This window comes from Callorhinus ursinus, unplaced genomic scaffold, assembly GCF_003265705.2.
Source record: "Callorhinus ursinus isolate GAN/ISIS: 27379988/994484 unplaced genomic scaffold, GSC_fseal_2.0 scaffold18, whole genome shotgun sequence".
NCBI lineage: Eukaryota > Metazoa > Chordata > Mammalia > Carnivora > Otariidae > Callorhinus > Callorhinus ursinus.
Genome location: NW_027397080.1, coordinates 20,991,580 through 21,004,639, shown reverse-complemented (window position 1 = coordinate 21,004,639; position 13,060 = coordinate 20,991,580). Strand labels below are relative to the sequence as shown.

Genomic DNA, 13,060 nt, shown 5'->3' with positions numbered 1-13,060 from the left:
TGTGAGCTACCTCGATCCTGAGGATGTTCTCTACAAGCTCAGAGTCAGGTAAGGAACTCAGAGGTGTAACTGGATAACCACGAAACAACTAGTTTCCCGCTTGCTTTGGCTGCGGGCAAGTTCATCGCCACATCCAGGACCAAGCTGCATGCGTGTGCAGGAGGGTGGCTCAGGGAGCAGACTCTCAAGTTCAAGTCCAGCTGTCCTGGCTGGGCAGCCTTGGACAACTCACTTAACCTCTCTGAGCCCTACTTCCCTCAGCTGGAAATGGCAGTAAAAAATAGCTTGAAAGGCAGCGTGAAGATGAAGTAACACAGGTTGTATAAAGCACTGCCCTGAGCAGAGAGCCCATGCAGTGCACGGCCAGCAGGCTCGTCAGCTTCTCAGGACTCCCGGCTCCAGCCTCGGCTTTAGCCCATCTTTCTTATCCTCATTCCCCCTGGACCACGCTGTCCTATTGGCTTCTTTGAATATTTTATTGCATATCATGTGTATTCTTAAGAGGCACTTTTGTTTTTGGAAGAAGACGGAGCCTATGTCAATCCTAACATGAAAGCCAACGGTAACAACAATGACATCGATGATGCTGAGGGCAGGAATGACAATCAGATGAACAGCGTGCTGTGGGGGGCCAGGGTCGTCTTCTGTCCATACACAACACAGCGCATAGGAAGTGCTAAATTAATGCTCCTTGAAGGAATGCATGCAGAGCCAGGGGCCAGGTCGGTGATCTGGATACACGGTAAAGCCTTGTGGGTGAGACCGTCTCAGCCCCACGTGGGACCCCAGGCAAATCCCTTCCCCTTTCTGGTCATAAAGAGCTTTGACAAAGGGCTCTCGAATACTGTGGGATTCGGATACCCTGCTACCCCCCGACTCCTTGTTACCTTGTTCCCCAGGAAGGCTTGGGGCAGTTGCCAATAATAGAGGCTCCCAGGAAGCAGAGAGAAGCCTTCATAGGAGAGAGAGAACTACGACAGAAGGATAGGAGGTGAGAACTGCTGGGGGGGGGGGGGGGGGGGGGGGGGGGTGGGGGGCGGGAGCAGGAGCCCCCAGCCTGAAGCTCAAGCTCTGGCCCTGCTCTTGGGACAACTTGCTCCCCATCCCTGGACCCAGACACCACCTCCACTGCTCTCACTGAGGGTGGTGGGGCTGCTGTCTCCTCGTGTCTGCTGTGTGCCTCTTGGGACCCCACGATGACTTCTAGGGCACGCCAGAAAACATTTTAAAATCTCGTGGGTATTGTGTACTGGAAAATGTATGACCAGCACAAATGAGTTGGTATGTGATTGATTTAAAGGGAAATTTGAGGGCCCCCTGGGCTGGCTCAGTCATTGGAGCACGTGACTCTTGATCTTGGGGTTGTGGGTTTGAGCCCTACATGGGGTGTAGAGTTTGCTTAAAAAAAAAAATAAAATCTTAAAAAAAATAAATTAAAGAACAATTTGAAGTAAATGATCCAGGTAGTGGGCAGAAATGGCAGAAGTTGTGAGACTGGTTTAGAAACAACTGGTCTAGAAAACACGGTAGGTGGGGGGGGGGTCTCTTGGTGGGTGCCTTGGCACATACCTGAGAGCCTGCTGGGGATGGGACAGAAGCTGAAGAGGAGGAGGAAGAAAGTGGAGCTACTTGCAGAACAGCTGCAGGCTCGGGGTAGGGCAAGAGCCCCGGGGCTGGGGGCTGGGGGTGGGCAGCAAAGCTGGAAAGGAGCTGCCAGATCTCAGCATCCCTCCGCCTCTGGGCCTCATCCACCTGGGGGGCCGGGAGAGGGAGGACAGAGGAAAGGAGCAGGGAGGGACAGAAAGGACACCATGCTGTCTTGCCTCCCGTCAGGCCGCACCAGGCCCAGTGAGGCCCCTAGTTCTGTGCTAACTGTTTACAAGGGCCTGGCCTTCTGGTCTTATGAACCGGGGCGGGGGGGGGGGGCGCGGTTATCCTGGGATGGGCCCAGGTGACTGTGGGGAGAGGCCCGTACAGAGGATACCCTCTGGCAAGACACAGTCAGATGGCTCTGTCCAGCTCAGGCCAGAGTGGCTGGAGGCGGCCCAAGGGGCTTTTGGGGTTGGGGAGGCCACTCCTTGGGCCTCACTTACCATCCATGCCCATAGCACCAGCCCAAGCCATTCAGAGCTCTGGGATGTTTCCCAAGGGCAACACTGGAGTGGCCTGGCATTAGGCTGGGGCCTGGGATGGGGGCAAAGGGCTCAGGAAGGCCAGGGCCTCAGCTCAAGGCTCTTGCTTGAACTATACTCTCTGGTCTGCATGGGGCCCCAGACACAGCCTGTCCCGGCCAGGCCCTGAGTTACCTGTGATAGCCGCTGGGCCCGGGCCCTGCTCTCTGGAGGCCCCATGGTCCTCCCAGCTGTCACAGCCATCCGCAACTGCTCCTCTAAGAGGGACGTGCGGTTCTGATGGGTGGAGGGCACAGGCCAGCTCAGACCTCCCCGGGCCCCAGCGTCAGAGCCCCGGGGAGCCCCTAGAAAGGCCCACACTGACTGGGGAGGTAGATGCAGACTCCCCTCTCCAGGCTGGCACGCGGGGGTTAACTCCAGGCTACCGAGGGGACATAGGCACACGGAGGGTTAATGGAGGTTGCTGGGGAGGCAGTGCTAGGGTAACCTGGTGGGCAAGGGACAGTCACGTGGTTTAGCATCGAGTTAGCTTCCTTGCCACCACCCTGGCCACAGCCAGCAGGCACCAGGACCCGACCACAGGAGCAGATGCGGCGCACACCCTCCTAGCTCTAATTCCTGGCACCGCAGGGCTGGGGCACACCGGTGCCCTGACTGCGGGGCCATCGGGCACTGCCTGGGTTCATGCAAACCCACACTTCCTTGGGGCCTGGGCATTTCCCCATGCGGGACTGACAGCACCCAAAAACACCATGACCGTGTCACATCCATTTCACACCACTCAGATCACTGGCCTACCTGGTGAGCCCGGCGCATCTGTGCAAAATATGCCTCCCTCTGTGGGGTGCAGGGAAACGCCAAGAGAGGGAGTCAGAGAGAGAGATCTGTGAACTGCAGGCCAGGGCAGGAGAGAGGCAGACGGGGAAGCCAGGACGGGAGGAACCAGAGAGGGAGAAGGGACTAGAAGGTCAGCCTTGGGAGGAGGCTAGGATACGTGGGTCTGTCCCAGGAAGAAGCACAGGGAATTACCCTTCTGTGTCCCTGGGACCCTGGGAGAGGGGACACATCTGCTTGAGCACTGACCTCGGCCAGCAGGGGCCTCCTGTACCCAGACCATCTTTCCCTGGGTGCCACTGGGTTGGCACAGACTGCTCGATGAGCACATTCGGGCCGGCTGCTCCGGAGTCTGCCTCTAGGATCCTGCACCCACCCCCACCATCACCACAAACCACGGCTCATCTCTGGCCAGTGGAGTATCCAAGATCAGCCTCTGACCTGGCTCTGAATGCAGCATACCACCTTCTGGGTGTCCCCTGCCTTTTCTCACAGGAGAGGGGGCAGGAGTGGTGATTTACCACACGTGCGAGCACTTAGAGCAGCGCCTGGCACAGTGAGAGCTCAAGAAATACAACCTCTCATCAGAATTAGGATCACGCCCAGCGCCGAGCACAGAGGCAACAGCCTCAGTGAGGGAAGGTGGAGGGAGCAAATGCGTGAAATTGAAACTGTGCTGTCTCATTTGTCCCCGGGTCCCCAGGGCCTCGCCCAGGACCTATCGGCCGCACGAAAGCTAACGATCATCGACAGGAGGGCACTTCTTGTGTGCCAGGCACGATCTCTCAAGCTCCCAGCCGCCCTGGAGCTGAGGTTTATCAAAAGGCAATCAGCTGGTCAGCGGCAGAGCTGGGTTTACACTGAGGCCTGTCTGACCCCAAAGGCCACACGCTGAACTGCGACGTGGCTGACGCCTGCTCTGAGGTCAACCTGTGACCAGAGTGCCCCCTGGCCGCGGGGCTCAGTGGGGGCCGGCTCAGAACTGGAGGCTGGGGCGGGGGATCACACCTTGTCTCCCTGGTACACCTCCGGCAGCTGCCAGTAGAAGGACTCGTGGCCGAGCTGGGCGAAGTTCCCAAAGGAGAGCTGGGAGCCCTCAGACACGGGTTCCACGCTGAAGCCTCCTGTCAGGCGGCTGTTCCGCTGCGGGTTCACCAGGGCAAAGCCTTGGAAGTCCCCAGGGGCAAAGCGGGTGGAGATCTGGCAGCAGAGAGAGGATGGGGTGTCAGCCTGGGCCCGGGGGTGGGGTGGGGTGGGGGGCGGGCACTCTGGTGGGGGAGGGGCAGGGGAAGGCATCAGGGTGGGTCATGGGGAGTTGCTGAGAGCGGGGGGGGGGGGGGGGGGAGGACAGAAGTAACAGGGGAATGGGGAGGCCAGCGGGGAGAAAAAAGGGGTGCCGGGCTCAGTGCTGACACAAGCGATACTGGAGTCCCAGGGAGGGTATTAGGGTAGGGGCGAGGGTCGCTGGGATCTGTGCTTACAGGGGCCATAACGGGGGCATGGGGATGGGTGTCCTCCTAGGCCGAAGGGACGCCACTGGCCAGCTTCGCGACCGGCCCCAGTGGGGGCTCGGAGAGGGGCGGTGCACGTGCACTTACCAGGCGGCGGGCATAGGACGAGCTGGTGCACTGCTGGGTGACGCCCATGCAGAAGCAGGGCAGGCAGCCGTCGGGGTTGCTGGCGCTCAGGAAGAAGTGGTGGGGCCGGCAGTGACTGCACGTGAGGCCTTCCACCTGGGCCTGGGAGGACGGACGGAAGGGTGGCTGTGGGGGTCTGTGGGAGGCGGGAGCTCTTGCACCTCCGGCAGCCTCCTGGCCACGTCTAGCAGTTCCGGGGGAGCCCCTGCAGCCCCCAGGCCTAGGCCCGGCTCCCGTCAGCTGCTGCCTGATTTCCCACAGGGCCCGGGCAGTGGGGCAGCGATGGGGCCTCTGGGGAAGGGTGGTGGGGGCTCAGGGACAGCCCCAATAAGGGTGCACTGAGAGGGAACGCCAGGGCGACCACCACGGCTGCCATGCAGGGCCCGCTAGAGAGCGGGGGTTTGGACTAACCTTGCAATGGCACTGGCCAGAAGCGTCACACTGGCTGCTGATGCTGCCCTGGGGGTCACAGCCACAGCCGATGGGCTCTGGCAGTTGGCCGTCTCCTGAGGCGGAGGGAAGCCACAGATGGAACCCCAAACCCGCCTCCAAGCACCCTCACTTCCACCACCCTCCGGGCACCAAACTCACCACCGAGAGAGGGAGTGTCTCTTTCTGAACACCTACCCTACATAGGCATTACATCTATTCATAGCAGCCCTCTGAAATGGGTGAGGTTTTTTTTACCACACCCATTTTACAGATAAAAAAGCTGAGGCTCAGAAAGGTTAAAGTCACTTGCTGCAGGCTGAAGGAGAACTAAGGTCTGCCCTGGCTCCACCCCTGGGGGAGACAGGGTAGCCCGACCCCAAAAGCTTTCCCAACCCTACTCACTTCGGCATGGCTGGCCCTGGCTGGGGTTGCCATAGTAACCTGGGGCACACCTAAGGAGAAAGCACTGGATGAAGGGTGGGCAGAACCACAGAATCCTGGCAAGCCTGCTGTGAGCCCAGGACTGTGCTTGGGGGCCCTGTATCAGACTCGGACTGGAACCAGGCCTCACAGTGTGGGAAGGAACCGATCAGCCTAACTCGCCCATTTTACGGATAGGAGGACAGGTGGCAGAAGAGCAGGGACAGGCCCGACGCCACAGAACCGGTGAGCGAGCATGAGCGGGCCTTGAACCCAGGACCTTTAGCAAGAATGAGGGGCTTCCTGGGGAGTCCCTGCCCTCACTGGGGCATGGGGTGCTGGCGGTTGGAGGTGAACCGCAGGCCTAGATGTGTGAGGATTCAGGCTCTCAGGGAGGAGAGCTGAGTGTCTTCCGGGGACCTGCGTAAGGGGAGAGTGGGAGGCTTCTGGGGCAGGTCCTCCTGCACACTCCCCACCTTGCCCGCCACCTGCCTTACCTCTCGCAGTGACGCCCGCTGTGGCCTGGGGAGCACGCATCACAGGTGGGGTGGCCGTCAGTGTCCAGAAAGCAAGTATGGGTAGCCCTGTCGGTGGGGGGCAAAGTTCTAGTTAGAGGGTCAGCAGCCCTTCCTTTAGGTCTGGGGGAGAAGGGAGAGGAAGAGTGGGCAAGCGAGCGATGTTCCAGGCACCGTGCTCAGAGCCCTCATTCAATTCTCACACGAGTGGCCAAGGTGGGGTGTCTTAGTCTCCCCATTTCACAGATGAGGAAGTGGAGGCCCAGAGAGGAAAGCGTATCTTATACAAAGCGACACAGTGAGGCGGTGGCAAGGCCAGGATTTAACCACTGCCCCTCAGAAGGGCCTGGGAAGAAGGGAGTCTGGAAGGGCGCAAGGGATATTTCAGGAGAGGGCAGGTACAGGACGCACTGGCTGCCGGCGGGGGCTCCATAGCATGGGCACGGCTGGCAGTCCTGTGGTGTCCCCCGCTGGGCATCCCCGTAGTATCCGGGCTGGCACTGCTCACACTGAGGGCCCTCTGTGTGGTGTTGGCAGCCCTACAGGGAGCAGAGGTTGGTGTTGGCAGCCCTGGAGGCCACCGATCCCCAGGTAGGAAGGAAGGAGGGTGAGACTCACCTGGCAGGCACCTGTTTCAGGCTCACAGACCTCGGTATGGCCATGGCAACTGCAACGTTCACAGGTGCCCAGGTACAGTCCACTGGGCATTCGTGTGTAGCCTGTGTCACAGTCCTGGGGGCAAGAAGATTGGGCAGTGGTCGGGCCTTCCTGGGAAGAGCCTGTTCAGGGCAGTGCCCGCTGGGTGGTGGGGCTGGGGTGGGCCTGGGGAGGACAGGAGAGCTGAAGGGGGAGGAGGCTGGGAACACCAAGGAGGTTGCTGGTGGACAGGTGGGTGGGGCCTGGGGCTCACCTGGCAGGATGGGCCACGGTACCCGGGTGGGCAGGTGCACTGCTCCACTTCCAGCGCCGGGTCCTGGCCAGTGTCCTCAGGTACAGCCACGTCCATGCTGATACCAGAGACCCTGGGAGTGACAAGACCCACCCCGAATGAGCACACATTCCGTGCCAGGCATCCCTGGGGTTCTGCATGCGATTACGTCACTAATTTTTTTTTTAGTGACGTACGTCACTAATTTAATTACGTCACAGCCCCGCTGTGGTGTTGGAGCCCCGTCTGGCTCCCCCAGCTGGATGTCCATGCCCCAGCCGCTACGAGGGTCATGGTGAATGGCTTATTCCTGCAACTCTCTCCAGAGAATGAGCCTTCCTTTCCTGGACAGAACATACCACCTGCTCTCCCAGGGTGACCAATGACAGCCTGACCTAGGGTAGAGAAGCCCCTCTGCCTCGAAGCAGAATGCTTCTGCAGAGCTCCTTGTGGGGTGAGCCTGAGGCTAGTCTTTATCTGAAACCGCTTCCTTGCCTGGCCACTTCCACTTCCTTCATCCACCTGTCCTTCTCTCTCCCTCCCTCCCATGTTCTCACTGTGAATTGTGTGCTCCCCAATCCCCATCTCAGGCTTTGCTCCTAGGGAACCTGACCTCAGCCCAGACCCATGATCTCCATCTTACAGACGGGGAAAGTGATGCACGAAAGACCCCACAGCCTGCTTGTGGGAGAGCTGGTGGTCTGGCCACACTGTACCACACTGCCGAGACTGGAACCACGGCCCCGAGCCCCTGTGTCCTCCTGCCCTGGCCCCAGACACCTGCTCTCAGCTGGCCGCTGGCTGAAGGACGCCTGGATCAGGAGGGTGTCGATGCCCGCCAGTGCCATTAGCAGGTGCTCTCGTGTGGCCGGCTGCCCATCAGGCCGTTGCCATGCTTGCTGCCAAAAAGAGGACATGTGTGCCTCCAAGCCCTGACATCCCAGGCTACTGACGCCCCTGGGTGAGAGAGGCAGGGGCCCGCCCCACGCCCCACACCAGGCTGCAGGCAGTGCAGCTCACCTCCCGGAAAGGCACTGTGAAGGTGCTGGGCTGGCCAGGGCTGGGCTCCTGGGAAGTGTGATGCTCCAAGACAATGCCATTGCCCTGCAGGACAACCAGGGGCTGCCCGTGCAGGGGCGTGGAGCCGGGCTGGGGCCTCTGGGTCACCGTGAAACGCAGCTCTCCTCCGTACGAGGTCACCTGGGACACAGGGTGGACTGGTGCTCAGTGGAGGCCCGGCCACTGCTCCGGCCACGCCTTCCCCCTTTGCTCCGAAGGCACCCTGACACTCTTGTTTCTGAGCCTCTGCCTGCCTGTGCCGTCCCTGCCGCCCAGGATTCCTTTTCTCTTCCCAGCCCCTCTGCCCACCTTGTCCCCGCGAAAGCGTGAGGGGAGGCTCCAGAAGTAGGGTCCGGCCAGGAGGCTGTGGAAGGAGGAGACCAGCTCCCCGGGCGCAGGTGAGGAGATGCCCTCACTGGTGGTGTGGGTGCCCGCGGCGTTGGTCAGGCTGAATTGTCCCGGCTCCTCAGAAGCCCCATGCACCTGGGAGGGGGAGAGGAGGCTGGCATGGGGGCTGGGGGCTGGGCCTGGCACACGGTCGGCCCTGGGCTCGGCACCCGCCCCGGCACCTGCTGTCTCCCCGCCCCCCCACGCAGGTACCTGGGCACGGCTCCAGGACGAGCTGGTGCACTGGCGGCTGACACCCATGCAGAAGCACTTGAGGCAGCCGTCAGGGTTGCGGGCGTTCAGGTGGAAAGAGCCGGCCGCACACTCGTTGCACAGACGCCCCACCACGTTGTTCTGCAGGCACAGAGCTGGAAGCTGCAGGACGGCCCACGGGAGGGGCTGCCTGGAGCTTCCAGCTTCATCTGCCCACCCTCTAGATGGGGACCCAAGGCGGGGAAAGCCACGGGAAGAGCACCTGTAAGCAGGGCTGCCACCACGTGAACAGTGATTCCCAATTAAGGGGAGCTTAAGCAACCAATCTTTTCCCCCTTTTCACTTTGGCTGGTAGCGGGCTCACAAACATACATAGATTTGAAACACAGCCATTTGGTTAAAAGTTACTGCTACTCTTTATGTAGAGTGTTTTATGCACTGTGCTGGTTTCTGTTCGACCACCAGCTCATTTAATTCTTCTGAGTACCGAGAAATATGTGATACCTCCATGCTCCACATGAGAACGTGGAGGCTCAGGGATGGGGAATGATTTACACCAGGCCCCTCGGCTTGCTAATCCACTCTGGGATTTAAGATCAGGGCGCTTAACTCCAAAATTTGCCCAGTTCTTTTTTCCACTGACACTCGAGTCTTCCACTCTTAATGCAAATGATGGAGGCTCCTGTGAGCCTCCGTTGCTCGTCTGTAAATTGGGGATGCTAATACCCGTAAGATCACATCAGCGTGAGGATGTGAAAGCGAAGACAGAATACAGATACAGCAGTCAGTCACACGAAGAATGACTGGCAAAGGATCTGGGACTTCAGCCCAGGTTACCTGACTCCCCAACTGAGGCTCCTTCCCGATGCCAGACCACCTCTCAAGAGGGGAAGGAGGACTAGCCAGCCAGGCTCAGCAGCCTCTAGCTAAGCTGTCACCCACCAGCCAAGGAGCTATGGAGAAGGTTGAGTCTCCTTCCTCCCTCTCCCAGCTGCATGCCCGCCAGAGGCCCCTGGGGTGGGGGAGGGGACGGCACACGTACCTTACAGCGACAGACCTCCCCAGAAGTCCCCATGCTGCCTCGCTCGTCACAGCGCACAATCTCCTGGTCTGGAAGCACAAAGTGGGTGTTGGCAAGGCAGGCGGGAATGGGATAGAGCCAGTCTGGCCAGACCGGCGGCAGAATGGGATGGTTCCCCAAGGATCATGGGGTTAGGGCAGGGCTCCAGGACTGGGGCCCCGGTGGGCAGCCCGGGGAGGTGCCAGGGGCTGGTGGCTGTGACACTCACTGGTGGACCTGCACTTCCCGCCGGGCTGGATGGGGTTGCCCTCATATCCCGGGGCACAGCTGGGGGAGAGAGGGAGGGTCGTCAGCGGCGCTTCCGTGTCCCCACCCAGTACAGCTCTTTCTGCCCCGGTCCCCACCGGCTCTCCCTCACCTCTCACAGCGACGGCCTGTGTAGCCTGGGGCACATGCATCGCATGTGGCTTGGCCATCCGTGTCCAGGAAGCAGGTGTCCGAGAATCTGTGGGTACCAAATGGCAGGAGAGGGGCAGGGCTGCAGTGATACACCAGGCCGGGGCTTACACTCCCACCCTGGGAAGTGACTGTTGCCCATGTGGCGAAGTATGTCGTGAGGCATGATGCCGTCTCTTTCCCCACCTATCCTTTTTTTATTTTTAAGTCATCTCTACACCCAACGTGGGGCTCGAACTTACAGCCCTGAGATCAAGAGTCAAATGCTTTGCTGACTGAGCCCCTGCCCACCTATTCTTGATCTGCAGCCTCATAGCAACACTAGGAAGACAGATGGGCCCATTAGATGGGGAAGGAAGCTGAGGCTCAGAGAGGTCAAGGGGCACAGAACAATTTAGTGACCAGGTTAGGATTCGAACCCGGGTCTGCCACCTCCCGGCCCAGAGTCTGCCCCTAGCCTGCTGTACTGCCCTCTCCCCACCCAGCATTGCTGCCCCACCCCGAAATGGCTCTGACCTGCGGGAGGCGTCAATGTACGGGCAAGGGCAGGGCCGGCAGGCAGTGGCCGTGGCCTTGGTGGCATCCCCAAAGAAGCCAGCCTTGCATTTGTTGCACTGTGGCCCCTCTGTGTTGTGCTGGCAATTCTGGGAGGAAGGGGATGGAGCGGTTCAGGTCCTACAGAGCAGGACTCCGCCCCCAGTGTAGGGCCACACTGCATGCTGAGCGTGGCCCTTTGCGGCTGGCCCAGCCTCCTCTATCATGCTGGAGTTACTCCACAGCTCTGCAGACAGGGGAGCATCCAGCCGCATCCTGATGGGGAATTCAGCCCCTCACATGGGCAGCCTGTTCCACAGAAGGTTCTAAATACCTGCTTTATACTGACCTAAACCCGCCTGCCTCTTCTAACCTGTACCCACTGGCCATTTCAGCCCTCTGGAATCTGTTTCTTCTTACTCTATGCAGCTCTTGAGGAATTTGAAGATGGGAGCTTTCCCCGCTTGAGCCTTGTCTTCGGTCAGCTCCATAATCCCAGCCCCCTCCACTATTCCTTAGAAATACATATGATTTCCAGGCTTCTTCCCCTTAGGGCTGCCTTGCTAAGGACCATCCTTAACACAGTACTCTCCAGGATTGTTCTGACCAGAGTGGAAGAGAGAAGGACCTTCACCTCCCTTATCTGGATCTTATATCTCTGTTAATGCATCCAGAGATCATGACAGTTTATCTAGCAGCCACGACAGTCATTCTAGAGGCTCATGCTAAGCTTGCGGGCACAAAGAAGCTTCAGCCTGGGCCTCCCAACCCTGTCTGTGCCCCCTGCCCCTAGCCAGTGTTCAAATGCCAACTGGCACTACTCACCAGGCAGTGGCCATACACAGGGTCACAAGAGCTGGCGTGCCCATTACAGTTGCAGCCAGAGCAGGTGCCCAGGTAGGGCCCGCCCGGCACCCGGGTGAAATGGGCATCACAGCTCTCGCAGGATAAGCCGGAATAGCCAATGGGGCATCTGTGGGGGCAGGACGAAGACAGTGGTTACAGGAACCGTGAGGCCCTGCTGTTTCTCCCCTGTCCTTGCCGCGGACTCTGTGGTTCTGAGCCCTGCCAGGTCAGGCACCTGCACTCCTCCACGCTGTGGGCCTGGCCGTGGCTGGTGGCGTGGGTGACAGTGGTGTCCATGGCAATGTCACTCAGTCCCACACTGGCCATCTTGGCGTTGTACACCGTTTGGATGAGCACGGCCTCCAGGCTCTGCAGCACCTGCAGCATCTCAGCCCGCTGCACCGGCCGGCCGGACTCGTGGACCCAGTGCTCCTGGATACGAACGAAGGTGTGTGGAGGCATCACACGTTAGCACCTGCCCAGCCTGTAGCCCCTTCCCCCAGCCCTGAGAGCTCAGGCACCGCCTACCTCGGAGAACTGAACCTGCCGCTGGTTCAGAGTGCCAGGCTGGGTGGGCACGTGCCCTCGGGAGAGGAGGCGATATCCGGCGCCCACGAGGACCACATCCGGCCGCTGCACTGGCTCCAGCATGCCCCGGGCCAGCTCGTAGCGCACCTTGTAGCGCAAGGAGCCACCGTAGGAGTCCACCTGGCCGAGACGGGGCAGATTGGGGCAGGGAAGCCAGGGGCATGACCTGATGCCTGCTCTGTGTTCACTTGGCCCTTCCTCCTTCCCTCTGTGTGCCTGGGGCTCACTGTATGCCCGGCACAGAGCTGGGCACAGGGAAGCGGAGATGGGTGGGACTTGGCTCTGCCTTGGTGGTACTCGGTCTGATATGGGGGGTAGAATAAAAGTTGCCCAGGGAGGCCAGAGAAGGAGCACCGACCTCATCTCAGGTGTGGGGGGAATGGTTGAGGAGCCCCTTTCTAAAGGCTGAGTCAGCATTCCTTCCAACCTGAGCACGGTGGCCAGACGCCCTACCCTGAACAAATAAGCCAGTGTCCACCTTTCCTCCAGAGCAGAGTCTGGGCATGGGAGGGGGGCTTGGCCTTTTTCCCCTTCCCCATCCAGAGCAGCAGGTGGTCCCTCACCTTATTGCCCAGGAACTGCTCAGGCAGAGTCCAGAAAGAGTCATGCACCAGGAAGCGTCGGGACAGGTCGACCAGCTGGAACTCCTGCAGAGCAGGGTCGATCTGTAGCTGGGTGGAGGAGAGGGGTGGCATGCCGGGCTGCGCGGGCATTGTCACGTTCACGCCTGCGGGCAGCAAGAGGGAGGGGTGAGGGCCGCAGAGCATGCCTGCCGGAGATACCCGCCTCGAAAGGCGGCTATCCAGAAAGATGGGAAAGTGCTGGGAGAAATCTGACTTAAAGAGAACTTTAGTGTCTTTCCCCAAGTCAAAAAAGAAAAAAAAAAAGCAGTTTTTTTTTTCTTCCCTACGGTTTTGGAGCAGAATTTCCCAAAACATGCTCTGGGGAAAGTCAATGATGCAGAATGGTGGCTGAGAACCATTTGGGAACCACAGGGTCAATAAAAGGTCAAGGGGATTCTTTGTAGCAGGACTTCTCAGAGCCTTTTTTTTTTTTAA

General features: G+C 59.6%; 1 protein-coding gene across 1 annotated transcript in view; it reads right to left on the bottom strand.

Moving 5' to 3' along the window:
- Positions 1-13,060, bottom strand: part of HSPG2 (heparan sulfate proteoglycan 2) — a 92,758-nt gene that overhangs the window by 36,746 nt on the left and 42,952 nt on the right. Inside the window, exons 16-35 of the mRNA XM_073903584.1 lie at positions 12,566-12,729; positions 11,943-12,122; positions 11,650-11,846; positions 11,394-11,541; positions 10,551-10,678; positions 9,997-10,083; positions 9,847-9,905; positions 9,600-9,667; positions 8,558-8,698; positions 8,267-8,440; positions 7,919-8,098; positions 7,679-7,797; positions 6,881-6,992; positions 6,589-6,702; positions 6,382-6,509; positions 5,953-6,039; positions 5,438-5,487; positions 5,015-5,109; positions 4,565-4,705; positions 3,975-4,166 (exon numbers count right to left, since the gene is read on the bottom strand). Of these exons, the coding sequence (XP_073759685.1) occupies positions 3,975-4,166; positions 4,565-4,705; positions 5,015-5,109; positions 5,438-5,487; positions 5,953-6,039; positions 6,382-6,509; positions 6,589-6,702; positions 6,881-6,992; positions 7,679-7,797; positions 7,919-8,098; positions 8,267-8,440; positions 8,558-8,698; positions 9,600-9,667; positions 9,847-9,905; positions 9,997-10,083; positions 10,551-10,678; positions 11,394-11,541; positions 11,650-11,846; positions 11,943-12,122; positions 12,566-12,729 (2,564 nt within the window). The remainder of the gene's footprint in view (positions 1-3,974; positions 4,167-4,564; positions 4,706-5,014; positions 5,110-5,437; positions 5,488-5,952; positions 6,040-6,381; positions 6,510-6,588; positions 6,703-6,880; positions 6,993-7,678; positions 7,798-7,918; positions 8,099-8,266; positions 8,441-8,557; positions 8,699-9,599; positions 9,668-9,846; positions 9,906-9,996; positions 10,084-10,550; positions 10,679-11,393; positions 11,542-11,649; positions 11,847-11,942; positions 12,123-12,565; positions 12,730-13,060) is intronic.